This window comes from Ipomoea nil, unplaced genomic scaffold, assembly GCF_001879475.1.
Source record: "Ipomoea nil cultivar Tokyo-kokei standard unplaced genomic scaffold, Asagao_1.1 scaffold0176, whole genome shotgun sequence".
Classification (NCBI taxonomy): domain Eukaryota; kingdom Viridiplantae; phylum Streptophyta; class Magnoliopsida; order Solanales; family Convolvulaceae; genus Ipomoea; species Ipomoea nil.
In genome coordinates this window covers 1,646,889-1,664,426 of record NW_017616604.1, presented here as the reverse complement: position 1 = coordinate 1,664,426, position 17,538 = coordinate 1,646,889, and the positions used below count along the sequence as shown (strand labels likewise).

General features: G+C 37.1%; 2 protein-coding genes across 2 annotated transcripts; both read left to right on the top strand.

Moving 5' to 3' along the window:
• The first annotated feature begins 2,920 nt into the window (after positions 1-2,920).
• Positions 2,921-4,454, top strand: LOC109178014. Its single transcript, XM_019327510.1, has 2 exons — positions 2,921-3,341; positions 3,454-4,454. Exons 1-2 carry the CDS (start codon positions 2,921-2,923, stop codon positions 4,452-4,454), a joined length of 1,422 nt encoding a protein of 473 aa, XP_019183055.1.
• Positions 4,455-4,518: 64 nt separating this feature from the next.
• LOC109178006 (ATP-dependent DNA helicase PIF1-like) lies at positions 4,519-5,088 on the top strand. The gene has a single exon (XM_019327500.1). It carries the CDS (start codon positions 4,519-4,521, stop codon positions 5,086-5,088), a length of 570 nt encoding a protein of 189 aa, XP_019183045.1.
• The last annotated feature ends 12,450 nt before the right edge of the window (positions 5,089-17,538 follow it).

Sequence of the window (17,538 nt, the reverse complement as noted above, 5' to 3'; positions counted from 1 at the left end):
CTGTAATAAATAGTAAAAATCTAAGTATTAGAATGATAATTAAACGAATTTAATTTAACACTTAGTTTATTATATCCATAAATGTTATGATTAGAGTATTGTGACCATATATATGTTAATATCTACTAATTTTGTGAAATTTATATTCAGGAAGTCTAATGTCAAAATTTTAAAGATTAAATTGAAATTATATACAAGATATATCGTATATAATTTTAACATTTATGGGTCATAAATTTAATAGAGTCAAATTTAAATTAATAATTATGCAAAGTAATTTATTGTTTAAATTTGTTTCTATTGAGCTTTAAGTTTGTCAATATATGTGTGTGTGTGTGTGTGTGTGTGTGTGTGTGTGTGTGTGTGTGTGTGTGTGTGTGTGTGTGTGTGTGTGTGTCAGAGAGAGAGAGGGAGAGAGAGATTCTAAAATAAATGAATTTAATAATTTAACTAAATTAGTATAAAATATTTATTCCTTTAATGGGTCTAATCAATATTATATTATTAGGTGCTTATTTGATTTGTTGTTGTTGTTCATTATTGTGTTGATTTGTATATCTTAACTATTCATTAATTGATTTATTCTATTGTAGAGTTGTATATTGACCTTGGAGATCCGGTTTTTAAGTGTACTCATTGTAGTGCATTTTTTTGGTCAGAAGAGAGATTGAAGAAGGTAAAAGTGAATGGTGGCCCGAGATATTCAGTTTGTTGCTCTAATGGAAAAATTAAGTTGCCAATGTTGAATGTTCCACCAAAAACAATTCTTGACTTATTTTTCAAACCGTGTGCACGAAGTAAGCATTTTTTGCAGCATATAGGATCGTATAATAACATGTTTAGCTTCACATCTATAGGAGGTCGTATTGACAAAGAAGTGAATACAGGGAGGGCGCCTCCAATTTTTAGGTTGAATGGACAAAATTTTCATTTATTGGGTAGTTTGTTACCTATTGAAGGAAATCGACCTAAATTTGCACAATTATACATTCATGACCCTGAAAATGAGATGTGTAATCGATTGAACTCTGCCAGGTATATTATGTCTTATTAATGAATATTATTTCTTTTAATTATACATACATAATTATCAAGTGATATCAATATCTTTTGAATTTTAGGGGTAATAATGATCTCAACAAACTAGATGAAGATATTGTTTCTGACCTTCAATTAACATTGGATGAAAATAATGATTTGGTAAAATCATTCGGGATGGCTCACGATGCAATAGTTACCGATCCGACTATGGAAGTTAGGATGAAATTGATAGGGAAGCGTAGCCAAGATGCCAAAACGTATAATTTGCCAACAGTGTCTGAGGTTGCAGCTATAATTGTTGGTGATCTGGATCCCACGTTGGGTCAGCGAGATATATTGATAGAAACAAGATCGGGTGTGCTAAAAAAGAATTAGTGAGCTTAATCCAGCATATCTCCCTCTTCAGTATCCAATTCTGTTTCCATAGGGTGAAGATGGTTATAGAGAAGATATTCCTTTTAATGTTGAACAAAATATTCATACAGGAAGAAGACATAGTATTTCTCTTCGTGAATACCTATCATTTCGTATTCATGAACGATGTAGTGAGATTTCAACATTTCTGTTTGCGAAAAGATTGTTCTAACAATTTTTAGTCGTTGGGTATACGATGGTGGAATCTGGGAGATTGTTGTATGTCCGTACGCATCAACAGAGTCTGCGTTGTGGATTTTATAGAGGTTTGTTTGACGCATTGACTCGTGGGGAAATTGAACCTAGAACTCAAGGTCGACGAATTGTTTTACCTTTTAGCTTTACGGGTGGTGCACGGTATATGGTTCAAAATTATCAAGATGCAATGGCAATTTATGCTTGGATTGGTTATCCAAATTTATTCATTACATTTACATGTAATCCAAAATGGCCAGAAATACAACGCTTTTTAGAGCAAAGGCTATTAAAACCAGAAGACCGGCCCGATATTTTGTGCCGCGTTTTTAAAATGAAATTGGATTGCTTAATAAGAGAGCTTCGTTCGGGAACTGTTTTCGGTAAAATTTTGGCAGGTCTGTAATCTACAATCCGCTAGCGATGTATTAACTTTTTTATTCACTTTCTTATCTTTCCGCTTTTGTTTGCAGTGATTTATACTGTTGAATTTCAGAAGCGCGGGTTACCACATGCACACATACTATTGTTCCTTGATCGTGTTGATGCTAACGCGCTCAGTGATGATATCGATTCCATTATTTCAGCTGAGATCCAAGTATGGATGATGATTTAGAATATTACCAAGCTGTTGAGGAGTTTATGATACACGGTCCATGTGGTGTTGCCAAAAAAAAATCTCCGTGCATGGTTAAGGGCCGTTGTTCAAAACACTTCCTAAAGAAATTTATAGAATCTTCCGTTATTGATTCCAGTGGTTACCCTATTTATAGGCGTAAGGATGATGGCAGGACAATTCTGAAAAGTGGTGTTGAGCTAGATAATAGATTTGTTGTGCCCCACAATAGATATTTGCTGCTGAAGTATAGAGCACACATTAATTTTGAGTGGTGTAGTCAATCTCAGTCAATAAAATATTTGTTTAAATATGTCAACAAAGGCAATGACCGAGTTACTGCACAGTTTTATAAGAGCACTAATTCTGAAGATAGTAGCGAAGTTATTGATGAGATTAGTATGTATTATGATTGCCGATATATTTCTCCGTGTGAAGCTGTGTGGCGTTTGTTCAGCTATGACATCCAGTTCCGTAATCCCTCTGTAGAACGGTTAAGCTTCCATCTGCCAAATGAACAAAGCATTGTTTTTTATGATTGACTTATCTATTGAGAATGTGCTTGAAAGACAAACAATTAAGAGTAGTATGTTTTTAGCATGGTTTGAAGCTAATAAGAGGTATCCCCGAGCTAGGGAATTGACCTATAGAGAAATGCCTCATTGTTTTGTGTGGAAAAGAAAAGAACGTGAATGGCAACCAAGAAGACGTGGTTTTGCTATAGGCCGTATGTTTTATGTGCCACCTGGTACTGGTGAGATCTTCTATCTTAGGTGTTTATTGAATTTAGTTCGTGGTCCAATATCTTTTGAAGAGATTCGCAATGTTGATGGGATTCAATATTCATGTTTCCGTGATGCGTGTTATGCTCGTGGTTTGATTTGTGATGAGAAGGAATATGTTGATGCAATACTTGAAGCAAGCCATTGGTCCATTGCCTCAGCTCTTCGCCGTTTATTCGTGACTTTGTTAACGTCTAATTGTTTATGCCAACCTGAAAAAATTTGGGATGTTGTTTGGCCACTTTTGTGTGATGATGCAGAGTTCAATCAGCGACGAGAGTTACAAAATCCAGGTAAATTTGTATTCACGAAATGCCTAATTAAAGTATCTATTGTATGATATAGTTATTGATTATAACATTTTATACTACTAAACATTAATATTAGTTTCAAAATTATATATAGATTTATTATTATCAGACGATGTGAAGAAGGAGTATGGTTTGCTTGAATTAGAGAAACTTTTGTCGACATGGAGTAAGAGTTTGGGTGATTACCCGTGTATGCCCGTTCCTGAATTGTCTAGCTTGGCTAATTCTCATAATCGATTATTGTTAGAAGAATTGGCATATGATTGTGCATTGCTGAGCAATGAACATGATGACATGGTAGCAAAGCTAACTACCGAGCAGAGAGATGTTTACGACACAGTTATCGGAGCTGTTTTTGGTACAACAGGTGGTTTGTTTTTTGTTTACGGTTATGGAGGTACTGGGGAGACATTTGTGTGGCGCACTTTGTCGGCTGCACTTCGATCACAACGCAAGATAGTTCTAAATGTGGCATCCAGTGGTATTGCATCATTATTAATGACTGGAGGGCGCACTACGCATTCACGATTTGCAATACCGATAATTGTGAATGAGGATTCCACGTGTAATATATCACAAGGGAGTGATTTAGCTGAACTGATCATCAAATGTAGTTTAATTATTTGGGATGAAGCTCCTATGATTCATAAACACTGTTTTGAAGCATTAGATAGAACGATGCGAGATTTGTTACGATTTACAAATCCATTGTGTCCTAATTTACCATTTGGAGGGAAGACTGTTGTACTAGGAGGTGATTTTCGCCAAATATTGCCAGTGATACCAAGGGGTGGTAGACAGGATATTGTTGGTGCTGCTATTAATTCTTCGTATTTGTGGGCTCATTGTACGGTTTTGAAATTGACACAGAATTTGAGATTGCAGAGTGTTGGTACTGATGATGAAAGGCAAGAGTTATCTACTTTTGCTAATTGGATTGCTTCAATCGGTGATGGTGAAGCTGGTGGACCAAATGATGGTGACATGGAGGTTCCCATTCCCCATGAGAATTTGTTACATACAGATGGTGATCCAATCCGAGGAATTGTGGAAAGTACATTTCCTATGTTTCGAGAACAACAACATGACAGCTGATTATTTAATTAGTCGCACAATTTTGGCACCAACTCTTGAAGTTGTAGACGAAGTTAATGCGTACATGACCAACTTGAATGTTGCCGAGTGTAGGACCACTGAGAGTACCTCTGATGTTGTGGCTGGGTTACACACTCCGGAGTTATTGAACGGGCTAAAATGTTCTTGGTTACCAAATCATTGCTTAACATTGAAGATTGGGTCTCCTGCTATGTTGTTGCGAAATATTGACCCTTCAGCTGGGTTGTGTAATGGTACACGGTTAATTATTACAAGATTAGCAGACCATGTTGTTGAAGCAAAGCTCTTAGTTGGCAATGCAGCAGGCTCCAAAGTTCTGATCCCGCGTCTGTCCCTAACACCATCTGACAGTACATTGCCCTTCAAATTTCAAAGGAGGCAGTTCCCGCTTATGCTGTCCTATGCAATGACAATAAATAAAAGTCAAGGACAAACGCTTTCTACTGTTGGCCTACTTCTGAGAAAACCTGTTTTTGTACATGGCCAGCTATATGTTGCATTGTCTAGAGTCAGTTCACCAAGAGGGCTTAAGCTACTCATTTGCAACGAAGATGAAAAGTGTGCTTCTTCAACGATGAATGTTGTGTACAAAGAAGCGTTTAATAATTTATAACAACTACATATTATTAAATCTTTGTTATAAATTGCATGTTATTTTGGTGATCTTAGTAATTATTTACTATTTTGGCAATCGTATATGTACAATTATGTGTAACTATATACATGTCTATGTGTGTGTGTGTGTGTGTGTGTGTATATATATTATTTAACTATTTATGAATTTCTTTATTTATTTTCATACCGTGCAACGCACGGGTGGAGTACTAGTTGATCATAATAAAATAGATATCTTTCCATGATATTATGTTCCGCTATTTAATAAACTAGCAGCATAGCTAATAACACAGTCACCACATATTTATATGGGTTGCCTATAAATACTTGTTTTAAAAAAATCCCAGATGGATTTAAATTCTCGAAATGTAAGCAAAAATCACAACGTGAAGAGTGTAAAAATAATATGTCTCTTTTATAGTCAATAATTGTTGGTCCCAAAAGAGGTAAGGTGAAAGTCTAGAGGGGGGGGGGGGGGGGTGAATAGACTTTCAAACTTTTTCGCACAGCACAACAATTGCTAAGCCAGAGATAAACCAAAACTCTTAACTAGATTGTTAGAGTATGGTGCACAGCGGAATTAAATAAAGATAAAGTGTGTGTGAGATTGTGTGAGCAGTATATCTCGTGTAGAGCAATTAAGTAAAGAGCAGTAAGTAAAGAAAGCAGTAAAGAACACAAGACAATTATAGTGGTTCGCGAGGTGGTGTAATCCTCCTACTCCACTTGCTCTTCTCTCCAAGAGCAATTCACTATATCTACCACTTCTTGGTTCTAAGATACAATGAATTTCCGTGATCTAGTGCTTTGATCACAAAGCCCGCACTAATCACGCCCAGTGACACCACACTACTGCTTCGAGTTTCACGTCGCCGCGCTACTATCCCAGGATTTCACGACTCCGCGTTACTTCCCCCCCCCCCCCCCCCCCGTCTTCCACACTCCGGTAGAAACGTATCCCGTGATCTAGTGCTTTGATCACAAAGCCCGCACTAATCACGCCCAGTGCCTCCGACACTGCTGCTTCGGATCTCACAGCTCCGTGTGACAATCCAGGATTTCACAGCTCCGTGCTACTTTCCTCCCTTCTCTTGTTTTGCTCCAAAACAAGTGTTGTCTTGCTTCCAACTTCTGAGACTCTGTAGTTGATCTTCAATGATGTGCAGGTCTCTTTGATGAAGATGAAACACTCTGGAATGATTTCTCTTGAACGCTTTGAGTGTTTTCTCTCTTTGAGTGTATCAAGTAAAGCACTTGATATTTATGCTCTGTTTAAGAACTCTAAGAATATTTTTCTTTTGTAGCTCTCTGAGTTCTTTTTCTTTTCTCACTTCTCACTTGAAGATTTTTGGTATGCTCTGTACCAAATGAGATTTTTGCTCTTTGCTCTATTTAGCTCTTTTTCGTGTTCACTGCTCTGTTCGTTCCCCCTGATCTTCGAGTCTTCATATATTCATCATTTTATAGCTGGTAATGAGAATCTGTCCGTTGGAAAGAGACGATATCATTTTTGAAATATTGTATCTTTTGTCAGAGATCTTATCTTATCTTCTGCAAAGTGTCAGAAGAGATAAGATAGCCGTTGGTAGAGCTTCAACTCCATGTAAATGAGTTCCCAAATTTCATCTGATATTCCTCTGGTTTTACGTTGAGTGGGAATATCTGGGCCTCTGTTTTGGTGTAGAATGGCTTCTCTGATCAGCTCTGAAGTGGTCCTTGTATCTTTGAGATTTAAAAATATTCTTCAATTTAATCCCATACTAGTTAAACTAGTATTTTTCCTTGTGAGAATATTTTTACTGTAAGTTCAACTTCATCTTCTTCATTCTCACGTCTGGGTGTTCTCAAACTTCAAACTGGCTTTGAACTTCCTCCCAATTTGAATTTCTCCTTTGTAATTGACACCCAATTTCAATTGACTTGTAATTGGCACCCAATTTGAATTTCTCCATTGTAATTGGCTTAATTGGCACCCAATTTGAATTTCTCCATTGTAATTGGCTCCCAATTGACTTTGACTTGCAATTGGCTCCCAAACTTCTCTTGATGCTTCAATTACATCCAATTTTGAATTGTGTTGACTTTGACTTCAAAATTGGCTCCCAGACTTCAATTACTTCCAATTTTGAATTGTGTTGACTTTGACTTCGAAATTGGCTCCCAGACTTCTTGTGTTGACTTTGACTTCGAAATTGGCTCCCAGACTTCTCCTGGTATTGAATTTCATCTCAATTCAATTGCTCCTCAATGTCTTCTTTTAATTGGTCCCCATTTTGAAATTGCATCCCATACAACAATCTCAATTGGTTCCCCATTTTGAAATTGCATCCCATACTACAATCTCAATTGGTTCCCAACTTGAATTGATTCCATGTGAAACTTGCTCCCAATTTCAATCTCTCTGAAACTAGCTCCTATGAAATCGGCTCTTTTAATTGGTCCCCATTTTGAAATTGCATCCCATACTACAATCTCAATTGGTTCCCAACTTGAATTGATTCCATGTGAAACTTGCTCCCAATTTCAATTTCTCTGAAACTAGCTCCTATGAAATCGGCTCCCAATTCAAATTCGAAATTGGCTCCCAGACTTCTCCTAGTATTGAATTTCATCTTAATTCAATTGCTCCTCAATGTCTTCTTTTAATTATTGGTCCCCATTTTGAAATTGCATCCCATACTACAATCTCAATTGGTTCCCCATTTTGAAATTGCATCCCATACTACAATCTCAATTGGTTCCCCATTTTGAAATTGCATCCCATACTACAATCTCAATTGGTTCCCCATTTTGAAATTGCATCCCATACTACAATCTCAATTGGTTCCCAACTTGAATTGATTCCATGTGAAACTTGCTCCCAATTTCAATCTCTCTGAAACTAGCTCCTATGAAATTGGCTCTTTTAATTGGTCCCCATTTTGAAATTGCATCCCATACTACAATCTCAATTGGTTCCCAACTTGAATTGATTCCATGTGAAACTTGCTCCCAATTTCAATCTCGAAATCGGAGCCCAATTCCTTTGAATTGGCTCCCAAGTGCAATTGCTTCCCAATTTCCACTTGTGCTTCCCAATTTCCACTTGTAATTGGGCGCCCAACTCCATCAGACTTAATTAGATTTGGCTTCTCAAATTTTACCTTGTAAAATTATTGATGGTGAGTTTCAAACTTGAGCCATTTCGCATAACATATCAAGCATCTTCCACTTCGTCCATACAGCTTATTGATTAAATCTCCAATCATCTTTGATGTACTCCTTTCTTTCCATAGATGCTTCATCTTCAAGTCAAATTCATGCAATCTTCCAATCTTAATTTTCTTTCATGAAAATTCTTCTGGGATATCTTATTGTAGCATTGACGTGATTTTCATATCATTCAACTTCTTCTTCTATTTGTCATTTTCTCCAGACAAATTCTTGATTTTAGGCTTTATATCTTCTTCTTCTATTTTCATGCATCTTCCTCTGTTTTTCTCTTTTGCAACTTAAATAATTTCCCGATCATGGTCTTAGACTCTACTAAACCTATGAAATAAAATTAGGGGATCTACAAATACATATTTGGCATATCAAAACCATTACACTTTATTCCTAACAATAATTATTTAAGCCAGGGACGAAGCCAGAAATTTTGTTGGGGGGGGGGGGGGGCGAAACAGTATAGACGGATTCAGAAATTTTTTTTAGTAAAGGTGAAACATTAAAACAAAAGAGATAATTTAAAAATAAATAAATAAATTACTTAAGAAATATAGTTGTAGATATTGTTGGATATGGACGAAAAATAAAACACATCGAAAATTTATAAAAATATTCATAACAAAATATGAAATATAATTAATGAATTGTAAAACTATGTTGATGCTAAAATTTGAACCCTTGACCTCATTATTATTGCTAAATATGTACATTACCACCTGATCTAACTCACTCTTATTAACATTTTATATTTTTTTTATACTAATACTAAAACCTGTACTAAATATACATATATACATATATACATACAAAGACTATATATGGGGTGGGGGTGGGGGTGGGGTGAGGCCCCCCTTTGGCTCCGTCCCTGATTTAAGCATTTTCCTTCTAAAAAATTTAAAGATGTATTATCACATGCATGAAACATGACAAAATATGTACATGCCTAGAGATGGTATGTAAAATGTCCTAAATACCTTATATATATACTTCGTTCTTTTGGTATATTAATTGCTGTCCAATATATCGAGGACGATAAATGACCCATTTAAACATAAACAGGATTAATTTTTAGGACCAGAAGTCCACTGTATTGAAACGTCATTTTGAATACTTATTGGGACTAAAAATCCCGCCCCCATGCCAATTGCATTTGTAATATTTTTGGTGACTCTCTTAGAATTATTATAAAATCATGCTTACCAAGTGGCTTGTAATCCACTGATATCGGGTTGCTCCCTTAAGTGGGAGGTGTAAGGTTTGAACCTCAGTTGAAGCAAATAGTGTGAATATGTAGGGTATCCCCCTTCCTTATAATAAAAAAATCATGCCTTAGAATGATGTTTAGTTTATATTGTGGACCAATTTAGGCTTTAAGCTTTATTCAGACTGATGATAATACCTGTTCTAATGAGATGAGAAAAAAGGACAGTACGTAGCAAATCAAGGTAAAATATTTGTAAATATTGTCATTGATGCCTCTTTTATCAATTCAATAGACATGAAGTCATCATATTAGGAACTAATCAAAACGTATATATTTTTCTCCTTATATAAAATTCCTTTACTCCAGAAGAGTGATATATGTTTTGAAGATTTACTCTATTGACAATTTTGTATTCACTAAATCTCTACCTACAAAAAATATATCCATAAGACTAATATATGTAGGTTAAGGAAAATGTTACATTGTTTGTTGCTCCCCTGAAAACAACATTAATTAAATAACATTTTGTATTCATTGTTTGTTGCTCCCCTGAAAACAACATTTTTCTTAACCTAGGTATATTAGTCTTATGGATATAATAATGTATGTTTTCATACATTATTAAAAGAGATGAAACCATAAAAGCTACTGCAAAATGGTGTGTTATCTTTTGATTTCGGCAGAATAATAAGGCAACCAAAGAATATCTTTCATAGTTTTGGCTGATTAAGGGACAGCCAAACAATTGTTTAATCCCCTACTCTTTGTAATCTGCTACTTTTGCCTGATGGAAAACTTAGTGCATGATAAAAGAGAAGATGGAATTGATTGAGGAGATTACATGAGAGAAGGTAAGTGTGTGTTGAGAAACTGAATGAATGAACTGATCAGTTCTAACAACAAAACAACAGAAAACTTATATGCTAGATAGATGGAGGGAATGGCAGTTATAACTGCCAAAAAGGAGAAAAGACAATAAAGCCCTCAGGGCTGATTCTGATTCTTCTTTCCAGTGAGTTGAGCTGCTGTGTGTTGATGTGAATGAATGTGCAAGGCTGAAGCTTGTTTCATCATCCCCCCGTAAGCTGGAGCATGAAGATCTTGAAGGCCCAGCTTATCATGAAAAACATCAAAGCTAGGTTTGGCCAGGGCTTTAGTAAAGCCATCTGCAGTCTGATTTTGAGAAGAGACTGCCAAGAGCTTGATTATTCCATCACTCACTTTTTGTCTAACCACATGACAATCAAGTTCAATGTGTTTAGTTCGTTCATGGAACACATAATTCTCTCCAATAGCAATGGCTGAGTTGTTGTCACAATATAGAGCCACAGGAGTATGAAAGACTATTCTCAAATCTGCTAGCAGGTATAAGAGCCACTGAACTTCACATGTTGTTGATGCTAAGGCTCTATATTCTGCCTCAGAGGAGGATCTTGAAACAGTGGCCTGCTTTTTGGTTTTCCATGAGATTAAGGAGGCTCCAAGATAGATGCAAAAACCAGTAATGGATTTCCTGCTTTCAATACAATTTCCCCAGTCTGAATCTGAGAAGCCTTGCAACTTAACCTCTGAACTTGCAGAGTACAGTAGGCCTTTTCCAGGTGCTCCTTTGATATATCTTAACACCCTATGAGCTGCTGTTAGGTGTGTATCCCTAGGTTTGTCCACAAATTGACTAAGTTGCTGGACAGCATAAGATATGTCTGGCCTAGTGTTGGTGAGATAGAGAAGTTTCCCAATCAACCTCCTATAGATTTCAGGTTCTTCAAGCAATATCCCATCAAGAGAAGTGAGTTTCTGTCCTGTGATTGCAGGGGTTTTGGCAGGTTTGGCTTCAAGGAAACCATTTTCTGCTAAGATCTCCATGGCATACTTCCTTTGGCAGATATTGATGCCAAGATGATTTCTGAAGGCTTCAATTCCTAGGAAGTAATTGAGATGGCCAAGGTCCTTGATCTTAAAGGCTTTATCCAACATTTGCTTCAATTCATCAATGTGGATGGAATTAGTCCCTGCCACTAGGATGTCATCAACATAAACCAATAAGGCCAAGAAGGAGCCTTCTGACTGCTTGGTGTAGAGAGAAGGATCTGCTTGAGACTGCAGAAAACCATTAAGCAGTAAGGCTTTAGTTAGTTTTGCATTCCATTGTCTACTTGCTTGCTTGAGTCCATACAAAGATCTCATTAGTTTGCAGACCTGATTAGGCTTGGCATTTGGAAAGCCTGGTGGTAGAACCATATACACTTCCTCCTCCAAATCTCCATGCAAGAAGGCATTGTTGATATCAAGTTGTTGGACATCCCAATTTTTGGCAGCAGCCACAGCCAAAAAGGTTTTAATGGTGGTCATCCTTGCCACAGGAGAAAAGGTCTCAATATAATCCACACCTAACTGCTGAGTGTACCCCTTGGCAACAAGTCTAGCTTTGTACCTTTTTATAGAACCATTTGCTTTATGCTTTACTTTGTACACCCATCTGCAGCCAATGGGGGATTTTCCTTTAGGTAATTCAGTGAGGATCCATGTGTTGTTCTGAATGAGAGCTTCTATTTCCACTTCCATAGCTTTTCTCCATTCTTCATGCATTACTGCCTCTTTGTAGGACTGATGCTCATGAGAAGAAGAAATAGAGGCTGCACAGAATTTGTGAGCAGGGGATAATCCTTGGAAAGAGATAACCTGACTGATGGGGTGAGGTGAGCTGGTCTGGCCAGAGGCAACAGACTGACAGATGTAGTCTTGAAACTTAGGAGGAATGTTTCTCATTCTCATGGACCTCCTTGGTTGTTGCTGTGCATCATGATCACTAGGGCTATTGAGGAGGATTTCAAACTGTGGCTGATCACTGTGGCCATGCTCATATTGTTGCTCATCAACATTGTCATGATCATTTATATGGCTGTCTAAGTTAGGTTGTTGAGTATGGTCATCTGAGAGATGGTTATTCTGTTGATAATCAAGATGCTCATCTGTGTGCTGATCACTTCTGAATGTGGATCTGGGCGACTCATCATTTGTCTGACAAGGAACTTCATTTCTCTGAACTGACTTTAGAGGGTGGATATATGCCTCCACAGAAATTGGCACCAAGGGTAGAGATGGATCAAACAGTCTTGGCATAGAGATCTCTTGCTCCAAATTAGAACTATTTCTTTTAAAAGGATATGCTTCTTCATGAAAGACAACATCCCTGGAAATAAGAACAACTTTGTCAGTCACATCATATACTATATATCCTTTTATATCAGCAGGAAACCCCAAGAAAATGCATTTCTTGGCACTGGACTGCATTTTGTTCCTTCCCTGTGGTATGGTGGCAGCAAAACAAAGACAGCCAAAAGACTTCAAATGATTGTAATCAACACACTTGCCACACATGACTTCAAAGGGGGTTTATCCATCAAGGACCTCAGTAGGGAGTCTATTGATGAGATATGAGGCATGCAAAACACACAGTGGCCCCAGAAAGCATCAGACAGTCCAGACTGGAATTTCAGAGATCTAGCCACATTTAAAATGTGTTGATGCTTCCTTTCTGCTACCCCATTCTGTTGGGGTGTGTAAGTGCAAGATCTTTGGTGAATAATCCCTTTGTCATTGAAAAAGGTGTTCATGAAGAACTCAGTTCCATTGTCTGTTCTAACCACTTTGATCTTTGCACTAAACTGAGTAGAAACAAGGTTGTAGAAGTTTTGAAATATTGACTTAACCTCAGACTTATGTCTCATAAGATGTAACCATGTGAATCTGCTACAATCATCCACAATAGTTAGAAAATAATGTTCTCCTTTTAGAGATGCCACAGCAAAAGGTCCCCAGACATCCATATGTATAAGATCAAAACACTGTTCTGATTTGGTAATGCTAACAGGAAATGTAGATCTTTTATGTTTGGCAAAATAGCAAGTGTCACATACAAAATCAGAAACAACATGAGGGGAAACAACTTTTATTCCTTTCAACATTTTCACTTTATTCATGGGATAATGACCCAACCTATTGTGCCATGTCTCAATGGACACACTACTACACAGAATCTCAGAGTTCTTTTCAACAGACTGACTTTTCTTCTTGGTGGGGGGATTGATCATCAGGTACAGACCATCCTTTTGCCTAGCCAAACCATCCACCATTCCATGATGGTCCTGAATTTTGCAATAGTCAGCTCCAATAATGATCTCATAGTTTGAATATTTGGTTAACTTGCTAGCAGAGATGATATTAAAAGAGAAGGATGGAATGAATAAAACATCTCTCAACAATATATTCATATGTAATCTGACATCCCCTATGTGTGTCACACTAACAGTTCCCCCATTAGGAAGTTTAACTAGGATCCCATGGACTGCATGATAGGACTCAAAATAATCCAAAGAGCAAGTAATATGGTCTGTTGCCCCCGAGTCTAAGATCCAATTATCAACAGAATTGATGGTATTAATAAGATGGAGATTAGAAACAAACTTGCCTCCATTTTGCTCCTGCATTTTGTTTCCAGTATTGGAGATGGCTGCTGCTGCACTGCTGAGGGAATTGCACCTTTGATTTTGATCTTGCAACATGACTAGAAGTTTCTGAAACTGATTAGCAGAAATGCCAACATCTGCAATTTGACTAGCACATGCACTTGAATTCTGCTGTGAGTCCTGAGTCTGTTGAGTCTGTTTCCTTTTGGATTTGTAGCCTGGGATCCATCCAGGAGGGAAACCATGTTTCTTATAACACTTCTCAACAGTATGTCCAAGCATCCCACAGAAAGTGCACTTAGGCACATTTTTCCCTGAATTATTGTTAAATTTCTTCTTGTTATAGGAGGTTGATGCTGCTACAACAGCCTGCTCTTCTGCAAAATCACCTTGAGCATTCTGAACTGCATTAGCTTGAACTAATTCAAGATTCCTGGAACTCATAGAACCTTTAAGCTTCCTTTCCATCTTCAAGGACATATTGAGAACCTTTTCCATAGTGGGAATGGGATCCATAACCAATATTCTAGACTTAACATTCTCATACTCATCATTGAGTCCTTCCAGAAAACGAATTATTTGGTCCTCCTCTTTTTCTTTCTGAATCTTACTCATGAGGGTACATGAGCACCTTGGCAAACACTCACACTTAGGAATAGGCCTCATAGCATTCATCTGAACCCATAATGCATTGCTTTTGGTAAAATATTCATTGATGGAGAGGTTACCTTGTGAGCATCTATAAATCTCATTCTGTAACTCTGTGATTCTGTGTGCATCCACTTGCGAATATCTCTTTTTAAGAACACTCCAAATGTCAGCTGCAATTTCAAAATACAGAACTCCTTCTGCAATTGTGGGATTAATGGATTTGAATATCCATGAACACACAATATTGTTGCACCGCTTCCAAATAGCATACTTAGGATCTTATTCTCCAGGGCTAGCTATGCTTTCATCAACGAATCCATACTTATTCTTGACCTCAAGGGCGATCTTCATGGATCTGCTCCAGGAGGCGTAGTTGACCTCCGATAGTAGTGGAGAAACAAGAACAAGGTTCGGATTCTCTGTTATATGCAGGTACATGGGGTCATCAAACTCTTCCACTCGTTGATTACTGCTTAGACTTGTCGGAATCTGACTTGAAGTAGCCGGATCGGCAAAATCATCGTCTCCGTTTCCGTTCCCCGTCACGACTGCCGCAACGTAGCTCCGGTGACGCTCTGAAACCATGATGGAAAACTTAGTGCATGATAAAAGAGAAGATGGAATTGATTGAGGAGATTACATGAGAGAAGGTAAGTGTGTGTTGAGAAACTGAATGAATGAACTGATCAGTTCTAACAACAAAACAACAGAAAACTTATATGCTAGATAGATGGAGGGAATGGCAGTTATAACTGCCAAAAAGGAGAAAAGACAATAAAGCCCTCAGGGCTGATTCTGATTCTTCTTTCCAGTGAGTTGAGCTGCTGTGTGTTGATGTGAATGAATGTGCAAGGCTGAAGCTTGTTTCATCATTGCCAGCGTAATTTTAAGGGGAAACAAACAAAAAAAGTCTTTCCGGGGGACAGCCAAACAATTGTTTGATTAATTGCTTCCAACTCATTAATTACCTCTTCTGCAACATCACTGGCTATGGCGGCTTTTGGTGCTGTAACCATTTTAATGGACATAGTACTCCATCAACACTTCCTCCAACCCACACCCATTTTCCCTCTTCGCAACAAAACAAAGCTCAGATTACTTTACAAAAATCTTTCTTCTTTGCAAACTTTTCTTGAACAAGATTTCAAAGTGGGGGAGTGTGATGAAACAATCAAAGCTTTGGAAGCACAAGTGAGAGATGTCTCGGTTGAACTAAGGTTCCAAATAGAAGACCAATTGAGATTGTTTTACCTGGGGAAATCCATGAAGCTTAGGCTTTACTCTGCTCAAAAGCTTCTCCCTATATCGGGCATGCCGCCTCATATAAACAAAAGGCTCAAATCCTTTTGCACGAAGCATCAACTCTTTCTCTATGGAAAAGAGAGTAAGGATGATGAGCAAGAGAGCAAGAATGAACAACAGATTGATGATGAACAAGAGAGCAAGAATGAACAACAGATTGATGAAGAACAAGAGAGCAAGAATGAATAAAAGATTGATGTGTAACGTTTATCCGTTACTATTATTATAACATTAGGATAAGTTATGATAATATTCAGTATTTGATATGTGGTGCAACACTAATAACCTAACAACTAGACTACCATTATGATTAGGAGTCTAGTTAGGGTTTAGGAGACCTAAAGACAATCAACCACAATGATGGCCAGTGGTTATATAAGGTCACTAGTCCTCTCACTGCTCACATTACATACCTCATACACCATCTAGAGAGAGCTGAGTAAAGTGAGAGACAAAGCACTTATCATCTCTGCAGCAGCCCGGATCGCTCAACCGTAAGAAGAACTATGGCTGGAGGTTAGTACGATCCTATTATCACATATAAGATTATGCATGTGATATTTTAGTCTAACAGTTGGTATCAGTCGCCATAAATAATCTCTGCCTAGTTTTTTTTTAATTGCTTAAATATTTACATATGTTGTATACGATTTTGTATAATTGAGATACATATGTGAATATTCTTGAGTTTGCAATTAAATTATCTGGGTTGCTGGAAATTTGGTGTTTTCTTTTTCCGCATTAAGAAATAGCAAAAAAAAAAAAAAAAAAAAAAATTGAAATTGGATAATTAAATTTTGGCTTGGCTGCTTCGTCGCTGTGCTACTGCCTTTGCATGAAGAAGATGATGATGGATGATGGTAATTAAGTTAATGGACCAGGTCTGGCCCAATTGGGCCAGACCTGGGCTCATTTAAAAAAAAATTACTGGGCCTGTTATGGTTTTGGGCCAAATCTGAATTGATATTTGGATTACATCAATTCATTCAGATTTACATCTTCATCATATTTGGACTTCTTTTAATTAAATTATCCAATTGAAATTTTTTTTATTAAGTCTATTATTAAATTATTATTCAACTTTGAATAATTATTCAGTTTTAATTTTTCAGTTGAATTTTAATTTAATAATGTTTTTCATTTTAAATTGTATTAAGTGTTACAATTTAATTGTGGAGTATTTGTGAGTAATATGCATAATCTGAGCATGCTATTTATCTCTTTATTGCAATAATTATTTGACTGTTATAATTATGCCTGTAGAAAAGCATGTTCATTAAGAAAAATTTAGAGCCTTTTAGGTCTAAATTATTTGTTATGCATGATTTAGTGCCTTGTAGGCGAATTAGTGCCTTTCAGGTTAGATTATGCATATTATTACTCACTCTTCAGTTATTACTCCACTCGTGCTCTTATAAAGTACCTAAAGCACATAAAGTACATAAATATCCGTAGTTTACCCTATTCAAAGCCTTATCCATAGGTTAAACTACTATTTAGATCTTTCAAACGATTTTACTTCAAAAATGAGAACACATGAATTAGGGAAGTTTCTTGGGGAGGAATACTAGTTCTATGGCCCTGGCTTAAACGCCTTGTTGCTACTAGTCCCCTT

What these genes read in the sequence shown, in the direction of transcription:
- LOC109178014 (XM_019327510.1), top strand. Translation starts at nt 2,921, where the DNA reads ATGCCTCATTGTTTTGTGTGGAAAAGAAAAGAACGTGAATGGCAACCA. An exon ending in ACGAGAGTTACAAAATCCAG is followed by an intron (nt 3,342 to 3,453) that starts GTAAATTTGTAT and finishes AATTATATATAG; the next exon opens with ATTTATTATTATCAGACGAT.
- LOC109178006 (XM_019327500.1), top strand. Translation starts at nt 4,519, where the DNA reads ATGACCAACTTGAATGTTGCCGAGTGTAGGACCACTGAGAGTACCTCT.